Here is a 23,097-nt window from a genome sequence, read left to right as displayed (position 1 = left end):
GGTAGAGCACTTGCCTAGCAAGCGCAAGGCCCTGGGTTCGGTCCCCAGCTCCGAAAAAAAAGAAAAGAAAAAAACAAAAGACCTCCCAAAGCCTTCATTTTTTGTGGGTAAAAGCTCTATTTACTATATTGAAATTAAAGCTGAAATGGTAATAAAAATAAACACTACATAGTAACACAACCAATATTTTATGAAAATAACCATTTCAAAACAGTGTTGCAAACCCTGTAGTATCTGAGTTAACAGAAGAGAACCTTATCCTCTATCTTCCTGGGTAGTCAAGGTTTCAGTATCTCCCACCATCTGACCTCCAGTCTCTGCCCTACATACAAAGGGAAATGACTGAGAGCAAGCAAGTAAAGACTTACATGTATTATGAAAATACTCATCCCTGAGCCCTCAAGAGACATTTCCAGTGATCCTCTCAAAATTATACTATTACTGCCTTACACAACACCATGTATCCCAAAAAGGCCTATTATGGACGTCAGTAGGCATACAACTGTAAAACAGAACAAGACAAGCAGTCATAGAGAAATATGCCCATAATCCAGGAATTCAGGAGGTGCAGGCAGGAGGATCAAGAGTACGACTCATTTTTGGCTAAATAGCTAGAGTGAAGCCAGCCTGGGCTACCTCAGACCTTGTTTCAAAAGAGAAACAAAAACAAAGGGGTCATGAGAAACTCTTGAATAGGTAGGTATCTGCTAAGGACCAGGAACTACCTACAAAGGGCTTTCCTGCGTGATATTTAACCCCCACCCCCCCTTTACTTTACTATGCAGCCCTGGCTGACCCGGAACCCACTCTGTAAATCAGGCTGACCTGAAATTCACTGAGCTCCACCTGCCTCTGCCTCTTGAGGGCTGGGGTTCCAGGCCTGCACCACCATGCCTGACTCATTAACCTTCTTAAAACTGGTTCTATCACATGCGCTGCAGTTCCTGGGATGATGAACACCATCAAAGAGTAAATGCTAAGAAAGCACCTCTGTAGTCGAGTGACCGTGAGATCTGAAGCAGCAAGCATGTAAGTGAGGAGGGGTAATGTGAGACACATCACCATGACAACCGCTAATCTAGCACTTTCCATTTTACTGTTCCAGGTCCTTACTTAATCATCTGTGGCAGAAACTACCATAAACTGGGAAGTAGAGTCAGGGCTGTCATAGTCAGGAGTCTTTCAGGATGAGCTGGAGCACTTGCTGCTCTTTAGAGGAGCAATTTCCAGCCCTCATATCAGATGGCTCTCAACTGCCTGGGGCCCTGGCTCCAGAGGACTCAACACTCACTTCTGACCTCCAAGAGCACCCACATACAAGTGACATAAAAACCTGCAGACACACTCATAAATAAAATAAATTAAAATTAAAATAGGCTGGGGATGGTGCTACATACCTTTATTCCTAGCCATAACTAGGTAGGTGAACCTCTGTGAGTTCAAAGCCAGCCTTGTCTACATAGTGAGCTCTAAGCCAGCCAGGGCTACATAGTGAGACCTTGTTTCAAAAACGTGTCAGACTGTTCCAAAAGTAGTTATCACACACACTACTGGGTCCCCCTTGCCTGACATAACACGTCTAATGTATTTTGTAGGGAAGATAAAAGTTACAATTCCCAAACACTAACCACTACAACTATTTTCTAGACAATAAGATGTAGGCAGAAAAATCTGGTGCAACTTCAAGGAAGGGCCGGAAAGGGTGGAGACACACATTCTTTCTCTCCCTTCTTCCAATGGCTGACAAACAAGTAAGCTTAAGTAGCCATTAGCAGAGGAAGTGTAGGCCACACTCTAAAGACTGGAAGTGAGAAGCCATGCTGGTTCTGAGGAGCTGGTTCTGTAGACTTCCTTTACTTCTGAGATAAATAAACTTTTTCCACCTTTGGTCATTACTATTTAAAAATATCTGTCACACACAGGCAAGCCCAATGCTAACCAACACCAGAGCTGAAAAGAGAAACTGAGTTCACACAGCTGACTGCTTCTGAAACAGCAGAGTACCCAGGTGAGGAGCAGGACCTCGGAGCCAAGATGCCTTCCCTGGGGACGGACCTTGTACAGATCAGTTACACTGCACCCAGTGTCACCTGTGGAGATGGAACAATCTTCAAGGTGGTTATGAGGAACAAGTGTTAAAATTCATAAAGCACTTAAAACAGTTCTAGCATAAGGTAAGCACTACTTCAGTATTAATTAAATATAAAGACATCTGGTGCAGACTCTAAGGTGACAAATACCAAAGTGTTTCTGTGGACCAGTCTAACCCTCCACAAACATTCAGGAAGTGGTCCTTGGTCCTAAACCACAGTTTCAGTGGGAGCATGGCAAGCCAATCATATTAGTAATTTTTTTTTTTTTTTTTGGAAATTTGTATGTAGATTTTACCTCTAACGGAGAACAATAGCCAGAAAATTAGAGCCTGAGATCCTAAACACCACCAAAAGCAAAGCAACAGTCTCAAAACCCTCGCTCAACCTACGGTCTGTCCTCCATAATGGACTGAGGTAACAGAAGTGACAGATCACATTACTCCCATTTATCAGAGCACCAGATCATTTCCCAGATGACCTGACATACTTCTAAATGAGGAAAAACAAAAATCTCCTTCCTGTGGCTATCAAAAGATCCAGGCAACATGCTACCCATTACCCACCCCCACCCACCCACCCCAACACAATTCTTACTTAAATCCCATTTTGTTCTGAAATAAAAAAGAAAAGTCTTGCTGACTTGGTTAGTTGTGCCAGAGCTGAATCAGGGACCTTATATATATTCTCAAAGTTTTCTCTAATCCAGTTTATACAAACAACAGTTGACAGAACTGCTCTGTGGTTTTGGTCCTCTCAAGGGCAACTCTGGGAGAAGGGATTATTCAGTGAACTCTATCAAGAGCTATAAGTCACAACCTATCCTGGCCACTTAACACAACAGCATGAAACCTATCTAAAGAGCACACATGGGGCTGGAGAGATGGCTCAGAAGCTGCTGCTCTTCTAGAAGACCCAGGATTCAACTCTCAGCACTCATATGATAGCTCACGACCATCTGTGACTCCAATTCGGGGGATCCAACCATCCTCTGTGCACAGACACATACATAAAGACAAAATATCAAGGCACATAAAATTTTTAAAAAGTAAAATAAGAAAAACAGAGAGTCCACACAGCACTTTGGAGGTTCAGGCAAGGGGAATGTGAGTTGGAGGCCAGCCTGGGCTACATAGGGAAATGAAACAGGGTACCTCTAGGTAGCCCCGGCTGTCCTAGATCTCATTCTGTAGACTAGGCTGGCCTCCAATTCACAAAGATCCTCCAGCTTCTTCTGCCTCCTGAGTGCTGGGATTAAAGGCTTGGACCACACCTGGCTAGTTTTTAAAGTTTTTGGTTTTTGTTTTAAACACACACACACACACACACACACACACACACACACAGAGCAAGTAATCAGCTGCAGTGTGGCACATGCCTTTAATCTCAGCACGAGGAAGGCATAAACAGTGTGATCAAGGTCAGCCTAATCTACAGAGTGAGTTCCAGAGACAACCAGGGCTACACACAGAGAAGCGGTGTGTGTGTGTGTGTGTGTGTGTGTGTGTGTGTGTGTGTGTGTGTGTGTAAGGGAATTTTGATACAATGTTAACAGTTTTAATACATGTAACAATAGTATAGCACACTTTTAAAATGAACCATTTTGGCACATTTGAAAATATCAACAAGAAAGAGCTAACATATCTTGACCTACTAATCCTCTAATAGCTCTGGTCTAATCTGTGTCCAAAGTTTTAAATTCTGATGAAGGTCTCAAAAGGATAAAGGTCACTTCTTAGCTGCCCTGGTCACCTCATGCCCCCACATTATCCTGCTTCCATACCCCCAGTACAAAAGCAGGTGACAAAACTAAGGTCAGCAAAACTGCCTTAGCTAAGTAAACTGCTGATACAGAACTGAAGAAAAATTAAAGGGCAGCAGACAGTTCCGTGTTTTTAAAGCTCCACGTTCTGAACTGAGGAACCATAAGCAACGATGTGAACCTTTTCCCAGAAGTGAGCAATAATCAGGACAGATGACACTGACGAGTCCACCCACGCTGCCACCAATGACTGTTAAAAAGAAACCTGGGATCCCTGCAAAGACAACACAGAAGCTGGAATTAAATCCTCAGAGCCCGCGGTGGGTCCACACATGGCTTTGAGCCAAACTAAAATAATTAAAAGGTCAAAGAGAATAGGCCTAAAGCCCCGAATCTGGAAGCAATGACTGGATACTTGTTCCAGTAGTTTGAGGTTAAGGGACCGACTGGAAAGCAGCACGAGTCAGGACTTTTCTGCCCCGTATCTGGTCAATTTCCTCTTTTCACTTTCCGCTCACGCCTCCTGCAAAAAGGTTCTGATTGATTTCTTCATCCCGCAAGGTTTCTCCATCTCTAGTCCCCAGAAGGATCCTCAATCTCGCCGGGGGCTGGCGCTGAAGTTTCTTTTCTGCACCCTTTCGATTCCCTCTTTCCCTGGTCCCGGGGCGCCGCCCCCACTGCGCCCGCACCCCCGCGCTCACCCCCTGAGAGTCCTTGACGAAGTAGCTTCCACTGGAGCCCTGGTAGATGCGCTCGGGATAGATGTTGCACTCGATGGCTATCTCGGCCTGCCGCACCACCACCTCGAACTCGGGGTCCTCCGGGAAGTCGTTCCGCTCGCGGTGGGTCTGAACGCCTTGCACCGCCACGGCCGCCTGGGCGGCCAGGGCCTGGGCCTGCGCCGCCACCGTGTGGGTCTGACCCTGCGCCGCCGCGCCCCGGGCCCGGTCCAGCAGGGGCTGCCGCTCCCGGTCCTGGCCCGGCGAGCACGGCGGGGACGGGCCGGAGCCGGCCGCCGCTACGCGGACAGCGCCCCCCGGTACCTGCGGAAAGTGAGCTCCCGAGACCGACGGGAAGGTGTACTCAGGGGGTTGGGCCCGCTCGGGGGACACTAGCGGGCTCGTCTCGTCCATCCCTCAGACCGCCGGCTCGGGGACCCGGCGCGCTCCACACCAGCGAGCTCGCGGCCGTGACCAATCCGCGGCACTCCCCCACCTCCCGCTTGGCCAACCAGGGCGCGGTGCTTCCGTAGCTCCGCCCCTAGCCTGTCCTGTTTACTTGGCGACGCGTAGGCACGGCCCCTCGCGCTGGAATAGTGGCCAATCAGAAACTGCGCCTACGCAATCGCGGCCTCCTCGGCTTTCGCGTCACCGTCTGTGAAGACCGCGCATGCTCTAGGAGACAAACCCGGGTCAGGTACGCCCTCTGCCCTAAGCCCGCCCCAGCTTCCAATTGGCAGACAGGTCTTCGGAAGCTTTCCTAATAACCGCTTCCTTACTAACTTGTAAATTGACTGGCTACACTGAGCTGGCGGTGAAGCTGCAAAATGTCATCTTTGTGTCACTAAGCACCAGTTATGGACAAAGAATTGAAACGACAACAATCAGATAGGTCACCTGTGCTATCTCAGGAAGTTAAAAAGTCCCAGTACTCAGCCGAGCAGATGCCTTTAAACCTTGCACTTGGAAGTCAGACGCTGGTAGAGCTCTTTGAGTTTGAGGCCAGAGTGGTCTACAAAGCGAGTTCCAGGACGGCCAAGACTACACAGAGAAACCCTGTCTCGAAAAACTAAAACAAAAATTAAATAAATAAAATATCAGTCTTCGGGCAGTTTACATGGTGTGTGGGCAAATGACTCAATGCTTTATTAAGCTTTATCTGATCATTGAAGAAAGCTTTGGTCCCTTGAGAATAAATTAGTTCGTGACTATTCACCTCAGTGTCTAGACACAAGTTGGTCCTCGTTTTCGTTAATAAAAGGAAGAAGAAAAATATGGCTTTGTCTTCACTCTATAAACACCACCTGGAGACAGTCGGTGATATAAAGCTAACAATATTAGCTGAAAGCTCACAATAGTTTATAGACTTGAAAACGGGTTGGAGAGGGAGAAAAAGCTGTATACAGAGTCTGTACTAAGCGCCAGCTGCTAAAGGAAGTACCTAAATCGCAAGGGGAGAAGGAAAGAAAAGACATACCATGCACATAAGGCATTGCCAAAGAGAAAGAGGAAGAAGGCTAAAGCCTATTTAGAACAGTGTGCTTGGCTGAAAAGAAGCAGAGCTAAACACCAAAGGCCTAGCGAGGCCAGCAGAGGGCATGTGACATCCGGGAACTTCGGAAGAAAGAGCTTCCAGGTGTGAGCACATCCACTCCAAACCTAGACAGGAGTGGCGAATAGAGGCTGCAGGTATGGACGGACAGTTAAAAGCACTTGTTGCTCTTACAGAGAAACCAGAATCAGTTCCCAGCACTCATATTAGGTGGATCACAAAAATCTATAACTCTTGCTGTAGGGAATCTGACAGCCTCCTTTTCGCCTCTTCCAGTACCTTCACACACACATACAGAGAGAGACAGAGACAGAGAGATAATAATAATAATAATAATAATAATAATAATAATAATAATAATAGGGGCTGGAGAGATGATTCAGTGGTTGATTATAGCACACACATGACAGTTGTCTATATAACTGTGTGACGGTGTCACACAGGCATAAGTGCAGGCAAAACACCAATGAATATAAAATAAATAATTTTTAAATCTTAAAAAAGTAATTAATTTTAATAAAATTCAAGTGTAAAATGTAATACATCAAAAAAATGTAATACATCAAAACATGATGGGCTTGGAGATCAGAGACACTTGAGGTTAAGCTCTGCTCTATAAATGTCTAGCATTTCTTTAAGAAATTGTTTTCTCAAATTTCTAAAGTTCCTCATCTATAAAATGAAAGTAATCACCATTACCTGTACTCAGGACACAAAAAGCCCTCCACAGACATCCCACCCCCTTCATAACCGCTGAGATCATTGTTAATGATATACTTCTTTTTTCTTCTCAGAACCACCAGCAGGTAAAACAAAGAGTTTTCACAGAAGATTACCAATCCCATAATCACCCGTGTTTTACATTTATTCGATTTTTGAATGTATGCATATACACATGTGTCACATATGTGTCCATGTGTGGAGATCAGAGGTCAGTAAGCGTTTCTCACTTTCCGTTATGTGAGTTCTAGGGATCAAACTCAGGTTGTCAGGCTTACTGACAAACGGCCAACCTGGTGACCCATCTCAGCAGCCCCCAATAACCTATTTTCTTGAGTCAAATTATTGTTCCAACCCAATAGAAGTACTTAATCAAAAGAGCTATTGTTTGACTGTATTGTGAGAATGCCTTCAACTTCCCTTTTTCCAGTGAGCCCTAAAAGGGCTGAGAGGCTATCTCAGTGGTAGAGTGTTGGCTTATCATACAGAAGACCCCGTGTTCACCTCCAACACAACAAAAAAATAAACCATCCTGGCTAAAGATCTCTATAGCATTCCACTGGCCTTTCAGTCACAGGTAAAGTAGCTATGTAGGGATGTCTACGTAACTAATGTAGTGATGTCTGCTTCATGGATCCTCAGAACCATGGAAATGGTATGTGATTTCATTAATCTCATTTAGTTAATGGATTTTAAAATATGGGCAAGGATAGATCCAAGATTCTGAGTTCTCCCTGGGATTCTGAGTTTTCCCCTCAAACTTTATTTCTGTGTTTACCCCTTGGAACTATATTTCCCCCTTAGGTAAGCATGTGTCCTATTACACATGTGCTGGGAGAGCACTTACCCAGTGCTAAGTCTGCACTGGGCATTGTTTTAAGTATCTTACATGGATTAGCTCCATTAACTGCCATTAAAACTCCTATAATGTTGGATGCTGTGTCCCAACGAGACAAGGTAATTTGCTCTGACCTAACAAGCCATCTTGCTGAAACTACAGTTTCAAGCCATCAAAGAAACTACAGTTTGCAAACTCTTGTGCTAATTTATAAGTCTTTCCATAATTTGGTCTCGCACAATCTGTGATTTAATCTCATTTTTTCCTTATTATTTCCTAGCACGAGTTCTAAGAAGATCCCTTTCTTTCCAATCCATTTCTCAGTGACTGCACTTTAATCTACAATCAATTCCACAGTTTAGCTTACATTACCAAGTGAGTAATTAGTACCACATTGAATTTATTGTCCGATCTCATTTTACAGGCTAGAGAGCTTACTAAGTTACTCAAAACACACACACAATTTGTAAGTAGCAAAAGATAGGATTTGAGCACAGAAATCAAATCTTTAAAAAACAAAAAACAAAAAAACAAAAACTACCGTCCCTTTGGCGTTGTGTTCTCATACAAGTCCTGTAAAGCCCCCTATCACTTTCATCATTATTACTTTCTAACCTGCGGCTGAAGGAATCCTAATCCAAAAAGCAATTTGAACCAGTTTGCTTTGTCTTTCAATGCCTCACGCATGTCATGAGTCCCATGAGAGACGCATCAACGACCAGGGCTTTTCCAAGCCCTGAAGAAATTGCTTCCCGCATGCACTTCACTAAACAAACATATGGCTACACGGACATCCGGGAACAGTATTTGGGAAGATTTGCTCCAATAATGGTACTACGTTTTAAATACAAAAAATGTGGAACACAGAGAGTCCCTATGAATGGAAATGTGCAGCGCATCATTAATTATAAAGCTGAGCTTCTAAATCTGGGTTTAGGTTTTCTCTTCATACTTAGCGGTGGAGTTGTTTATGAATCTAAAAATCACAACCTTTTGAGATGTAGCTACTTTGAACACACGTTCGACCTTATCTAGGATTAAAGTTTCTGCCTGGAGGTGTCTGGAGACGTGAAACCTGAGTCCTTCTTTTCGGTTGGGGTTAATGAGATTGGACAGCAGGCTCAGCCCCACCCCTCTTTCAGATCTTTGGCCCAGACTCCCAAAACACTGGGCCCCTCACAAAGATGGCACGAAAGAGGGCTGGACCAATGGGGAGTGGCGTTGCTCGCGGTTGCCTAGGTAACAGCCAATGAACAGCGGGAATTGTGCCCTGTGCGGCCGTCAGGGATGGCGGCGTCCAGTGGGGCTGAGGCGGGTGGAGGTGGTAGAGGGGAAAGTGGCAGCGGGGAGCCTGGAGCAGCAAAGATCCTAGCTGCTGGAGCCCCGGGTCAAGTCGGGGCGTAACAGTCGTCTTCGAGAAGCCGAGCTCAGGTTGGCCTGCGGCGCGGGTGGGAAGAGGACCTGGGAGTGCCGTCCACCAGGTAAGGACTGAGGCGGCAAGCAGGTGACTGGGCTGGGGAGCGAGCCTCTGTCCTGGCTGTACTGACAAGAAGGTGGCTACCAGTGGGATCCCAAAATTGGGTTTGGAGTTTCGATCCAGAGGTCGTAGCCCTGGAGAACACAGGACATGATTATCAAGAGGGGTGTGCCGGGCTGTGTCTGCAGGGAATGCCAGATCTGTGGGAGCTTGAAGAGCCTGTGGAGTGGGAGCCGACCCCCCCAAAAAGGACAGAACCGGGCTGAAATGAAAAACGCAGTGGAAGACTGGGTTGCGTGGCGAAGTCTGGGGTTTTGTTTAATCTAGGGCGCGTCTGTGCCACAGGTAGGGAGATGTCCCACTTACTGAGGCTTGGGGAATGGGTTGTCATTTCTGTAATTCAGCATCCAGGAACTACTTAGGTCCCAACCAGAGTAACTTCACTGTATTAGAGCCCGGCCCAGACACTGTCCCTTCCCTTAGTATAGATAGAATAGTGTTCTGACAATATTACTCCGGAGAGCCTATCACTCTTGTGTCATTGTCTTTTTAAAAACCTTCTTCTTGGTACCAGTGTTCTCTTTTCATCTTCTTCAATCTAACCATCCCACATTCTCCCTAAATAAAACCTGCTTATCATAACAGTGCCAGTGTTTACTTTCCAGATAGGAAGGAGATTATAATTATAAAGTTAAAACCCTAATTATTTCATATTCATTTAAAAACACATTTTATTAAACAGTATTTCCAGTTTCCTAATCTTTGTTCATCAGAGCTTTCATTTAGGGCTCTAAAATCCTATGGTTGCTTCCTTTGTAACGAAAAGAACTTTTTGTTACCTTGCCTGCCCAAGAAAGTGGCTTTGGGAACAGTTCGGAGATGGTGTGGGTAGTTAGGGTGTCTGCTTCCAAACAAAGGGTCTCTAACTGGGATATTATTCTCAGGTTGGGGAGGGAAGAACTGTTGTTATTTTGTTTTAGAACTTTTTAATTTAAGCTGGACCTACATGGTGGAGCCTCAGGAGACAGAGGCAGGTGGATCTTCTTGAGTTCAAGGCCAGCCTGGTCTACATAGTGAGTTCCAGGACAACCAAGGACTACATAATCCTCCTTCAAAAAACAAACAAAAACGTCTTGATTTAGACAAAAGTTGCTGCAAATGCATAAATGTTCTTTAGTTAGCTTGGTTTTATGAGAGAGAGACAGGGAGAAGGAGAGGAAAGGGGGGGGGGCACGGCAATAGTGTTTACTGCTCCTGCAGAGGGCCAGGATTCAGTTCTAGCACCCACCTGTAACTCCAGTTCCAGGGAATCTAAAGGCCTCTCTGGTCTCCACAGGCTCTTGTACACACATAGCATACAAACATTCATGCAAGTTCACACACAGACACATAAACTCAAAGCACTTCTAAAAAATGAAAACAATTTCTTATCACTGTCTTCGAGTTCTGTTTGGAGCCATCCACTGAAGAAAAAAAAGTAAGAGAGCAAAAGATATAGTCTCTTTCCAACAGTCCCAGAACAGTGGATTACAGGGACAAAAAAAAAATGGTAATTTTAGGTTATGTTTCCATCTGATCATTTGCAGCTTGTCTGTCACGAGCACAGAAAGGGCCTCTGTGGGAATGTGGATCGTCTTGGTTTGTGACTGGATTCCAGGTATAGATCTGAAGCCTAGGGCATCAATTTTCTCCAACAGGATTATTTAAGCAAGTATTATAGATGTCGATCTGTGTCCCTTATTAAAGTGTTGGGTTTCCCATTTGCATTAGTACTGGATACACTTTATTAATCTATATTTGCCTCAGTAACTATGGATAATCTTGGTTACTGGTGAAATTCCCAGGAAGTGACAGTATCACCTGTTTGGACACATGTTGCAGTTCCTAGACAAATGTATTCAGCTATAGCCCGAGATCCCTGAGTTCTACATATGTTCCTTTTAATTAGCACTTCTGATTTGAGTCTTGAAACTGTTCATAGTTTTAAGAAACCACTTCTGGACTTACTGTATCTTTCTAGATTGAAAAGGAATGGAAATTTGTAATATATACTCTTGAAAACCAGCACGGAATGGTGTTGGGGTAGGTTGGCAGGTGGTACTCTGCTTATTATCACTAAACAATGAATTAACCCAGCCCTTAGCAGCTTAAAACCACCCCACGATACTCCCAGATCCTAAGTCAGGACTCTAGACCTGACATCATGGAGATGACTTCTGTTTATTCCATAGATTCTCCGGTGAGTGGGTCAGTGTCTGACTGGGAACTGGAACCATTTGACTGACAGCTCCTTCACTAATGACTGCTCCTGTGGGAGCTAAGATGACTGACAAGTGAGGATGCAGGGCGGTGGTGGCATACGGTGCTAGTGCACGCCTTTGATCCTAGCACTCAGGAGGCAGAGGCAGGCAGATATCTGTGAGTTTGAGGCCAGCTTGATCTATAGAGCGAGTTCCAGGACAGCCAAGACTACACGGAGAAACCCTGTCTCAAACCTTCTCCCCACTGCCCCCCAAAATTGGAATATCAACTGGAGTAACATCACATCCTATAACTGGCTTCCTCAGTACTTGGGAGCCTCCTGATAATATATTTTATTTTAGAATAACATTTTTATTTCCATATATTTTAAAGACTTATTTATTTGTTTTATAATACACTAAGTACACTGTCACTCCCTTCAGACATACCAGAAGAGCGCATCATATCCCATAACAGATGGTAGTGAGCCACCATGTGATTACTGGGAATTGAACTCAGGACCTCTGGAAGAGCAGTCAGTGCTCTAAACCGCTGAGCCATCTCTCTGGCCCATATTTACTTATTTACCTGTGTAAATATATATGTTTATATATGTTCACATGCTATGGTACGCTTTGTGGAAGTCAGAGAATAACTTGCTGGAATTGGTTCTCTCCTCCCCCATGTGGGTCCCGGGATCCTGAGGATAGGTTCCTTTGCCTGCTGAACTATCTCACCGGCTCTAGTCAGGTATTCTTAGTCTGTGACTCATGTCTCAAGCTATGGGTCTAGTAATGAGCAGAATGAACGCTCATGATGCTGTATTTGGTGTACATAGGTGATTAAACATTTCTTCCATGGTGCTGTATTTGAAGCAGTCCAAGTCTGATCCAATCTAGGGAGACACTGCAAACATCTTTAGAAATAAGACTAAGCACATTAAGCAATAAAAAAAAGAAAGAAGTTTCAGTGGCTGGAGAGTTGGCTCAGCGGTTAAGAGCACTGGCTGCGGGGTTGGGGATTTAGCTCAGTGGTAGAGCACTTGCCTAGCAAGCGCAAGGCCCTGGGTTCAGTCCCCAGCTCTGGAAAAAAAAAAAGAAAAAAGAAAAAGAAAGAGCACTGGCTGCTCTTCTAGAGGTCCTGAGTTCAATTCCCATCAACTACATGGTGGCTCACAACCATCTGTAATGGGATCCTCTTCTGGCCTGCAGGTAAAGCACTGATATATTAAATAGATAGACAGACAAACAGATAGACAGATAAATCCTTTTTAAAAATTTAAATAAAATTTCAAATTTTATCACCTTCCTTAAAATATTTAAGATATTAGCTCAAGAACTGACAGCATAACAATATCAACCAAAAGACAGCTTTACACTTAGGAGCATAGCTAGTACTTTGTCCATAGAGAATTCTCAAATACTTCCTTGTTTTCTCCCTGGTCCCTGTCCACCATGGTGAGATCCAATTCTGGAGGTTCCCTGTAGCTTCCGTGAAGAGTAAACAGATATAAAAGCATTGTCCCCAGAAGCCCTGCGTGCCCACCTCTCAGTCACTGCAGTGACCCACCAACATTTGAGGAAAGAGAAATTGGTTAACCCCTGGCAAACATTTAAAGAAAGTTCCCTTATTGTACTGTCTTCTAAGTCTCCTGACTGGCTTCTTCATGACAGTACAGTTATAAAATGTAGTCAAAGATAAACAGTTCTTCAGCCAAGAAGGGTAGGGCATGCCATAAGCCCAGTACTCAGGAAGCAGAGGCAGGAGTATCTTTGTGAATGCAAGGCCAGCCTGGTCTACACAGCAAGCTCAAGGCTAGCCAAGACTTCATAGAGAGACCCTGTCTCGGAACGTCAAATATACCTACATATATGCTAATACACACACACATACACACAAACATGCATACTCGTTAATACACACATATTAATGCATACACACTCAGACATACACACTCAGACATACACACAATCATATATACACACATGCTCATATACACAAACATACACACGCTCATATATAAACATATACACATATAAACATACTCATTTTTATACACTCATTTATACACACACATATACACTCTCATATAATACACACACTCATATATACACACTCATATACACTTATATGCATACACACACTCATGTACATACACACATTCATATACATACATATGCTCACCTATATACACACTGATATGCATATACACGGTTATACACATATGCATTCATATTATACTCATGCACACACATACTGGTATGCATACACACACCCATACTCACACATTGACATGCATACATACTTTGATATGCATACACACACACTTATATGCATACACGCACAGTCATACACCTGCATTTATATTACACTCATATACATACACATTGATACGCATACACACACAGCCTACACATATGTGTTCATATTACACTCCTGCATACACACACTCATATACATATACACGGCTCTTCAGATTCAGGTGGGCATGCTTTGAAGAGTTATGGAGCAATTTGGAATTTTTTATTTTGTTGCTTGAGATAAGACCTCATATGTAACCCTGACTGACCTGGAACTGAAAGGCATCTGCCGGCCTGCGTCTCCAGAGTGCTGGGATGAAAGATGTGTAACGCCATGGCCAGCGTGTTTGCAATTTGTATCATCATTTGACTTTGAAAAGCTAAAGATGGCCTGTAGCTAGCAGAACACCTTAACTCCACTGAGAAGAGTTTTCTCTTGAAATTCTTACGGAAAACTTATCTTCCTCTCATTAATGTTGTATTTGCTGTGAAGTCTCACTGACCTCAGCCCAAGCCTGCTCTGATCTGGGCTGATGATAAGAGTTTCAGTTTCTGTGTGGCTTGAAGGAAAGGAAGCTGTTGACTGGCACCAGGCCCACAAGTATTTAAAGATCCTCTCTAGTTTGGCGAACCAGACAGTACAGTCCCTATACTCTGAAGGAAAGCTGCACTTGTCCTGTTAGCCTCAGGCAGGTCCCTGCGAGGGACACTTCCAGTTAACTATTCACCATCTTTAGTTGTAACTTTGTGTCTCCCTATGGTTCAGTCATAGCCCGCAGGCTTTCCAATGGGAATCTAAAGATGTGCTTGTTCAAACTGTAGGTTCCCAAAGCTTACACAGAATTGGACAGGTTTGAGGTCAAGCCTACGAATCTGCATTTTATCATTTGAGAAAACATTGTAATACTTAACTATAGAAAAGACAAAGGGGTGAATAAAAAGATCTAGAAAATGGAAAAACACTTCTGTTGTTTATTGATTCTGTTTATACTTTATGGTGCCTTAAACGTCCATATCCCTTCTTTTTTTTTTGGAGCTGGGGACCGAACCCAGGGCCTTGCGCTTCCTAGGCAAGCGCTCTACCACTGAGCTAAATCCCCAACCCATGTCCATATTCCTTCTTATGGGATATCCTTGAACACAAAGTTTTTTTTTACCACCCAGTAGTCCGCAGTGCTATTGAGATGGTGATGACACCTCTAAGACGTAGTGTCCTGAAACAACTATTACTTCTTTGCCCGATGAAACCGTGAGTCATTAGTGTGGGGCCCCCGGCTCAAGCCAGCACCTTCTATGTCTTGCTGAGTTCAGGTGTCTGTGGTCAGCTGGGACAATTACTCCACATGATCGCTCCTCATCTAGAATATTAGTCTAGACTCCTGCATTTAAATATCTGTATCATCACCTTTGGTAACACTCCATTAACTAAGTAATGCACACAACCAACCCAGACCAAGGCAACTCTGTCTTTTGGTAGGAGGATATCTCTTCCTCACCAGCGTCTCTGAAGGGACTCAGCTGCCCCAACCCCTCCTGTCATTTTTCTTGATCACTGCTTTCCTCCTATTCCAATCCTTGTTCACATGCCCCACCCCCACCCCCAGACACCACAGACTCTTTCCCTAGCTTAGCTGTCCAATTTTCAGAGAGCACCGTGAACGAGTCTGACCTAAGCCACGGCTCAGCCTGAAGGAAGGAGGGCCAGCATAGTCAGGGAGGGTTGTGTGCTCGTTCCTTGCTTAGGCACCAACAAAACCTTTGTTATGAGTAATGTTTAGGGTTTGGCTTTGTTTTTTTTTTAACTTTATGTCTGTGACGATTTGCCTGTGGGTCTATGTGTGGACTGTGTACTTACTTGGTACCTGTGGAAGTCAGAAGGAGGTTTTGGGTCCCCTGGAACTGGAGATTAGATGGTTGTGAGACATGATGTGAAGTTGGGAATGAAACCTGGATCTTCTGCAAGAGCAACAAGTGCGCTTAACCACTGAGCCATCTTGTCAGCACCACCAAGAAACTTCTTAACCACTCTGAGCTTGTGTTTCTTCCTTTGTAACATGAAGGAGTTTGCATTACATCTGTGTGGTTCTTTAACAGCTCAAGATCTCGGTGTATAGTCTCTATCACCCTAAATAAGCCGTCTTATCTAAGCGGACCAGATAACTTGTGTTTCCGTTGCTCTCTTACTGTCTTTGCTGCTTGCTTTTGCATTTAATCCTTTCCCCATTGATTTATGTGGAGGCAGGTCCACATAGCTGAGGATGACGTTGAATGCATGGTCCGCTGCCTCTGCTGAGATTACAGATGTGCACCACAGTTATGCTGAGGGCTGCTCACCCCTGTACTTGACACAGAATTACCTTGTCCCTGGTATAGCCTGGTGTTTCACCTGCTGAGCCTACCGACCTTATTATAACTTCCCTGAGGGGACTCTGTTTATGCATCCACAGAACACACAGCACGTGTCAAGTAAATATCTGTAGATTTAGCTTCCACTTCCATCACAGGAAACAGGAACTGGCTGAAAACGGAAGTGGTGAGGATGCTTTAGCCAAGGTGGAGGTGGGGGGCGAGGAGGGCATTTTAAGTGACCTGAGGTAGGATTGTACTTGAGGTAAATGTGCACTTGCCGGAGCTCAGCCTCTAGTCCTCTTGCCGTCCCATGACTCTGCTTTCTCTGTTTATCATAGTTGGCATCCTCTTCTTCTATAAGCTGCCGCCATGACCCTGACGAAAGGCTCCTTCACCTACTCCAGTGGGGAGGAATACCGCGGCGAGTGGAAAGAGGGTGAGAAGCTGCCCTGGGGCAGCCAACTCCAGGGCGCCATTCAGTCCCCACTGCGGCTCAGTTCACGTAGAACCTTTCCTTTATGTCAGGGCTCAATGAAGGAACTAGAAATGAATCCAGTCTTCCCACTCCTGCATGTATAGTGCTTGGACACAGTCTGTTGTCTTAAATATGAGGTGCCCAGAAGAGCCAATTAAATTCTTTTGGGTGCAGTTTAGAGAGTTCAGGATTCGAGAATTAGTGAAAACCCTCAAAAACAAGTGACACTCCTTCCCTGACTCCTGTGACAGCTTTTGACAGCAGAAGTGATCCTAAATTCTTAGGAAGAGCAAAACGCTTTGGAGCCATGACTTTGCTGAAACAGCAGCACAAGCACTTTAATGGCTCAGTTTGGAAAGTCAAGCTGGCCACCTTAGCGTCTCTCAGTGTTCAGTCCCAGCAAGCCATAAAACTGACCCAAGGACACAGGCCTTTCCACACTAAGAGGGGCGAAGGGCAGCTTTTCGTGGGTAAGGCTGTGGAAAAGTGTGGGCTGCTAAGCCAGTGAGAACAGGACCCGGAAGCTCCCCCATTCCAACCTGGTACCTGTCCTTCTCTTTGCTCAGGCCGGAGACATGGTTTTGGTCAACTGATGTTTGCTGATGGTGGCACCTACCTGGGTCACTTTGAGAATGGGCTTTTTAATGGCTTTGGGGTACTGACCTTCTCAGATGGGTCAAGGTAAGTATTAAGTCACTCCTCCGTCTTAGAACTAGCAAGACTCTGACACAAGTATGAGCACTGATGGTTGTCTGTCCAACTCCGAGCTTGCCCAGGCACTAAAGGAAACAGAAAAGGGATGAGCAGTTCTTTTCTTGATTCCTTTTCTTTTTAAACTGTTTTATTTATTTCTCTGTGTTCTTTATTTGTGAAGGGTGTGCCACAGTGCTTGTGAGGAGTGAGTTCTCCCCTTCCGCCGTGAGGGTCCCCAGGATTTAACTCAGTCATCAAGTGTGGGGACAGGTTTCTTTTGTCTACTAAGCCATCTTGCCTGCCTTTGTTATTTTAAAATAAATGTCAGAGCCAGGCACTGTGGTGAATGTCTGTAGTCCTAGCACTGGAGAGGCAGAGTAGAGAGTATCCTGAATTTCAGGTCATGCTGGTCTAGGTGGCACTGGTAGAGTTCTGAGATGAGCTCCGCCACAGAGCTCACCTTGACTGACAGACACACGGACGACTGCTCACCTCAGTTACCCCACACAGCCAACGTACCCAGTAAAGGCTAACTAACCTCTTGGTCTCTCTGCAGGTATGAGGGGGAGTTTTCCCAGGGCAAGTTCAATGGCGTCGGAGTCTTCATTCGATATGACAACATGACCTTTGAGGGGGAATTTAAAAATGGGAGAGTGGATGGCTTTGGTAAGTTTCGGCTCAGCAGAATGGAACATAGGTGGAATGCTCCTGTGTCTTAACTGTCCGGTGGCTCTCTCCAGCAATGTGCAGTGCCCATGCCTGAAACTCTCTCCTCCTCTCCAGTCTCTGCGCGTCAGGCTGACCCGTCCTCCCCTCTGTCCTCCTCACAGGCTTGCTGACTTTCCCAGACGGTTCTCACGGACTACCCCGCAATGAAGGCCTGTTTGAGAACAACAAACTTCTGCGCCGTGAGAAGTGCTCCGCCGTGGTTCAGCGGGCTCAGAGCGCCTCCAAGTCAGCCAGGAACCTCACTGCCTGACGGAGCTCTGGGTGCAGCCGGAAAGTATCTGTAAAGCAGTGGTGTCCCTTGTGTGCGTGCGAGGTGAACAAATGACCTGGAAGTGAGATGAGAATGACCCTGATGTCACAGCCTGGGAGGTGCTCTGTCCCCTGCCAGGCAGGAGTTCAGTGGCAGGAAAGAGTGGAGGGTTTTGGCCCCAAGACCCTACGGTGGTTATGTCCTTCCCTGGCCCTGATGCGCTCAAGCACAGGGCCTGCCCCTCTTCCATGTCATTCCCAAGACCTTGGGTTTCCCAGTGCTGTGGCCTTCTCTCCATCTGCTGTCAAACCACAGGGAGCCTCTTCATTCCACCCAGATAATCCCACAGCAGATAATCTGGGCCTCGCTTAGGACCAGTCCTGTGTGCTGCCGTTGGAGAAGTCAGAAAAAGACAGGAGTGACATAAACCACAGCAGCTCTGTGAAGCCCAGGCCAGAGCTCTTCTGGGTGTTACCCACTCATTCACTGCATTTGGAGGCCTGGCTCTGGGCTGGTCTCTGTCTTCTTATCCCTCCTCAGTGTAAGAGTGTGGTTTTCTTCTCCCTCGGCTTTACCTGACCCTTCCTTACCTGAGTTACAGCAGCCAGCCCAATCCCCCTCTGTGCCTCTCTCCTCCCTTAGATGTCAGACAGGATCCCTTTATAGAAAGCCATGTAAGAAACTAGTGTGAAGGAAACGTATGGCCCACATTTGTTACTCACTCCGGGGCAGAGGGCAACCCTATCCGGGCGTCTGTGAAATGATCTGGAATCACACTGAGAGAGCATTCCTTCCCAGTGTACCATGATCACACTCATTGTCCCTTGCGTGTTCAAAGATTTGGATCCATCCTAGTGTGAGCTCCATTTGACTCATGACTCTAGAAGCAAGAGTCTTGGCTCTCAGGCCTGGGACAGATCTTCCTGCCAAAATCATCATGACAGGGTCTCCAGTTAGCCTAGGTCCTAGCCCCAGCCCCAGCCCTAGCCCCAGGCCCCATCCTCAAATCTCTCTCAGCAGCAGACTGTGGTGGAGATTATAGCTGTGTGCCTCTATTTATCATCTGATCCGTACTGTAGAAACAAGTGTTTATAGGAATAAACCAATCACAGAACTGCCTAGAATTAGTGTTATGGATTTTCTGGACTTCGGGCCTCATGAATATCGACCATTTGATATTTGTGGAAACTAAACAGAGAGGTGCTTGGAGCTAACACTGAACACTTCGCGACATGATGCCATCTGTTTCTCAGAGCGCCTGTGGGGAGCTGCAGAGAGAAGCCAGCCAGTGGAATGCTTACTCTGTAAGTGCGAGGACCCGAGTTCAATTCTCCGCACTCATGTAAATAGCTGGATGTGGCTGTGCACGCTTAGACTCCCAGACCTGGGACTCAAAGACAAAGAATCTGTGGGGCTGATTGTGTAGCCGGCTTGGCCTAGCCTAAGTAGTGGGTCCCAGGCACCAAAATGGATGGCTCCTGGGAGACACAGAACGTTTACCTATAACTACATACACATCTGCTGGGAAGTAGAAGGCATGAGATCTTTAAAACCAGCAGGCTCAGTTTGTCCAGGCTAGAAATGGCAGGGTGGATGGGGTTCCTGTCCGACATGTTCTGACTATAGCTCCCTTCCACTGGATTCTTTTCACCCTGAGCATCAATGTATACAAGCCCCGGTACCAGTCACTGCCAGACTTATTGTGACCTCAAACAAGTCATCTCCTGCCCATGTTTCCCTTTTCCCACACCCAGCAGCAGAACATCCCCACCATTCCAGCTCATTTGCTTACAGTTCTTACCTCAGTCTTCCCTACAGCTCTGGGAGAAAGGTTTATTCTAGCCGAGACCCGGGGAAATTAGAGGACTACTCTAAGACCTCATAAACGCCAGGGGTCCCAGAACTTAAAGCCAGGGCTGTTGAAGCCCGAAGGCTGAGCTCTTAGCCAGCTTTGTGGGCTGCCTCTCCTGGCCCTAGATTTTCCCATCAGCCCTAAACCTCCTATTCTAAAGCCCCACTGGTCTGGAAGGTGACCATGAAAGAAACACAAGAGCCATGCCCCAGGCTTTGATGCAATTAGACACCTACTTCTGGTGATTAATAGTCTTTTCTCGACTCTGCCCCAAACAGGGCCCTGTTCTCTATTTAATGAGTAATTTAAACTTTTTGTCTTGGCTTCTCTGCTGCTGGTCCTACATCACCACCAAAATGAGCTGAGCACTTTGGAGAAGGCTGTCTTTTTGATCGACGTGTCAAGTGTTTCTAAATATCTCAGCTGAGCTCTTTTGTCTCTTACTCTGTCATTCAAAGCCCACGGGGAGTTGGGGAAATGGCTTACTTAGTAACCAAAGTGTTTGCTACACAAACATGAGGACCTGGGTTTGAGTCCCCAGGACCCACATAAAAAGCCAGGCATAGTGGTACGCCTATAACCCCAACACTGGAAAACAGAAACAGGCAGATCTCAGACACTTACTGCCAGCCAGTATGACCAAAATGACAAACTCCAGATGTAGTGACAGACCCTGCCTTAAAAAAATAAAGTGGTGAGTGATGGAGACCGCCGACATCAGTCACTAGTCCTCACACTGTCTGCATGAATAATTGCGCATGTCTATACACATTTTAAAAAATCAAGTTTTCCTAGACTAACCCTCTAATAGCTGGCCTTCGCTTAAAATTACTAAGGCTTCTCTCAGTGGTGAGAAAAGACTGACCATGAAGGTCGCACAGCCTTAGGAAGATCTTTGATATCTGGCCAGGAAGTCTACTACACAGGCAGGCATTCAAGTCTCACTTGTTATATTTTATTATAGTAACAACGTTTTGATAATAGACAAGTGCCTTCAGAGAAGAGGGTGATCCTCTCTCCATCCCAGTCTTCAAGATCCATACCTGGGCTTGTCTTCTAGACTGTACATCAGGTGTCTGTCCACCAGGTGTCATTATTTACTAAGGCGACAAGGCGCTGGACTGTCCCGGTCACCCAACAGTGGGGATCAAAGTTAGAGACAAGACTAGGATGTGAGTTAGGAAAGGACATCGTGGCCAGAGTGCAGCTTGGATGCCTTTCAAAAAAAAAGAAGGGACACATTCTGATGAGGCCATCCCAGGCTTTCTGGCCACATTGTGCACAATTAAGATTTCTAGCTTCAAGTTAGAAGCGAAGAAGCCAGTTTCCTTGGTTTTCAGCTGCAGCCCTTACCCTTTAGTTAGGGTCCCTGGTTTACTCATCTTAGTACAGAATAAAGTACCTACAGTAGAGACAAGAGATTGCTCCTTCCTGGTAGGGGGTCTCTAGGGATTCTGTGCAGGGTGCAGAGGCGAGAAGCCACAGGCTGTGAAGAGGAGCTGGAAGCATTTGGAAAAGGAGCCTTGTGCGTGTATGGTGGGGGTTGGATAAGGATGGCCCCCATAGGCTCAGATTTGAGGGCTTATGGGGTAGTACTGTTTGAAAGGGTTAGACGTGTGGCCTTACTGGAGGAAGTATGTCACTGGAAGTGGGCTTTGAGGTTTTCAAAAGCCCAAGCCAGAGCGAATGGCTTTCTCTTCCTGCTTCCTTCAGATCGGGAACTCTCAGCTCCTTCTCCAGCATCATGCCTGCCTGTGTGCCGCCATGCTTCCCACCGTGATGACAATGGACTGACCCTCCCAAACTGCACACTCCATCTCAATGCTTTCCCTTACGAGTTGCCGTGGCCACAAGGTTCTGACTTTAGAGTCAAGGATACAGGAAACGGGTTGTGGACTCCCCTCTGAGACTAAGGAAAGCTGCGGAGTTTCCCTTACAAGAGCTGTTCACAGCAACAGAACTCTAAGACAGACAGATGTAGCAGGGAACGGGGCATTGCTGTAACAGGCCTGACTATGCTTCGTGTTTGCAGAATGTGGACTTTGGGACTTGGGACGAGGAAAGCATCTGAACACTTTCAGTGCGGTTCAATGGGCCATCCTAGTAAGAGCATGGAAGAGAGTGGTGCTGAGCGCAATGTATGCCATCATGGCCACAATCAAGAGGTTTCCGAGGAACAGAGCAGTATTACGCGGCCTAGAGATAACTGTTCTTGTCATCATTCTGGCAAAATGTGGCTGCTTTTTGCCTTGTCCTAAAAATCTAGAGTCTAAATTGAAAAGTTTTGGATTAATACAATTGGCAGAGATGTCAAGACTGCCTAGTATTGACTTTGTCACATGGTTATTAGTGGCCAGTCTTAGGCAGATCTATAAGGAAAAGGTCAAGTGGGGCAAGGGAAAATGTAAAATGTAAACAAAATATTAAAATTTGAGGAGAAAAAGAGCTCCAGTATAATGGAGTTAAATCCAGTGCTCAAGGATATTTTTAAAAAAGTTTAACGAAAACTCTGATGTTAAATGGAATAAAGGGAGCAGTGACCTCAGGGCAAGACCCCCACCCAGCTAAGCTTCCAACTTGTGAAACAGTTTTAAGGAGAAGCAGTGAGGGAAACCATCAAAACCAGAAAGCTGATGGAAATGTATTTGAACGAGGGGGGAAGTTCCAGCCCCACCAAGCAGCAGAACTTGGCAGCTTTGGCCACACCGTTCTGACTTTAGAGTTAAGGATACAAGAAAAAGGTTATGGACTCTCCCTCCATGACTAAGGAAAGCTTCTGAGGCCAGACGTGCGTCAAGGATGTCCCTGCGTGGGGGCCCAGAGAGGCCATTGCATGAAGCTGCGAAATCGAATCCTGGAAACGCTGTGATGTTGGAGATGCCAGAGCCATGGGATACCATGGGATACTGGCTGAGGAAACCTACGAACAGGGTGTGGAACCAGCCCGAGAGAAAGAAGTGTGCTGCACTCCACAAAGCAGAAAGGAGTTGGAGATCCGAAGAGCACTTTGGTGTCAGAGAGATGCAGAGTTTGGAGTTTGCCCGGCTGGG

At 45.8% G+C, this 23,097-nt stretch overlaps 2 protein-coding genes across 2 annotated transcripts in view; one reads left to right on the top strand and one right to left on the bottom strand.

Annotated features, from left to right (window-relative positions):
• Pi4k2a (phosphatidylinositol 4-kinase type 2 alpha) overlaps positions 1-5,057 on the bottom strand; it is a 28,046-nt gene extending 22,989 nt beyond the window's left edge. Inside the window, exon 1 of the mRNA XM_032891988.1 lies at positions 4,554-5,057. Coding sequence (XP_032747879.1) covers positions 4,554-4,985 — 432 coding nt within the window. The 5' untranslated portion in view covers positions 4,986-5,057. The remainder of the gene's footprint in view (positions 1-4,553) is intronic.
• An 11,301-nt stretch (positions 5,058-16,358) lies between these two features.
• On the top strand, positions 16,359-18,286 carry Morn4 (MORN repeat containing 4). The gene is made up of 4 exons (XM_032891987.1): positions 16,359-16,484; positions 17,090-17,204; positions 17,773-17,882; positions 18,047-18,286. The coding sequence occupies exons 1-4, from the start codon at positions 16,418-16,420 to the stop codon at positions 18,193-18,195; spliced, it is 441 nt and encodes a 146-aa protein (XP_032747878.1). The 5' UTR covers positions 16,359-16,417; the 3' UTR covers positions 18,196-18,286.
• Positions 18,287-23,097: the final 4,811 nt, after the last annotated feature.

The sequence above is a fragment of the Rattus rattus genome, chromosome 2, assembly GCF_011064425.1.
Source record: "Rattus rattus isolate New Zealand chromosome 2, Rrattus_CSIRO_v1, whole genome shotgun sequence".
Lineage (NCBI taxonomy): Eukaryota > Metazoa > Chordata > Mammalia > Rodentia > Muridae > Rattus > Rattus rattus.
This window is presented reverse-complemented; position numbering and strand designations above follow the sequence as displayed.

Bases quoted from the DNA above. Each gene is read 5' to 3' on its own strand.
- Morn4 (XM_032891987.1), top strand. From the start codon at position 16,418: ATGACCCTGACGAAAGGCTCCTTCACCTACTCCAGTGGGGAGGAATAC. The intron at 16,485-17,089 runs GTGAGAAGCTGC...CTCTTTGCTCAG, and splicing joins CCGCGGCGAGTGGAAAGAGG to GCCGGAGACATGGTTTTGGT. The intron at 17,883-18,046 runs GTAAGTTTCGGC...TCCTCCTCACAG, and splicing joins TGGGAGAGTGGATGGCTTTG to GCTTGCTGACTTTCCCAGAC.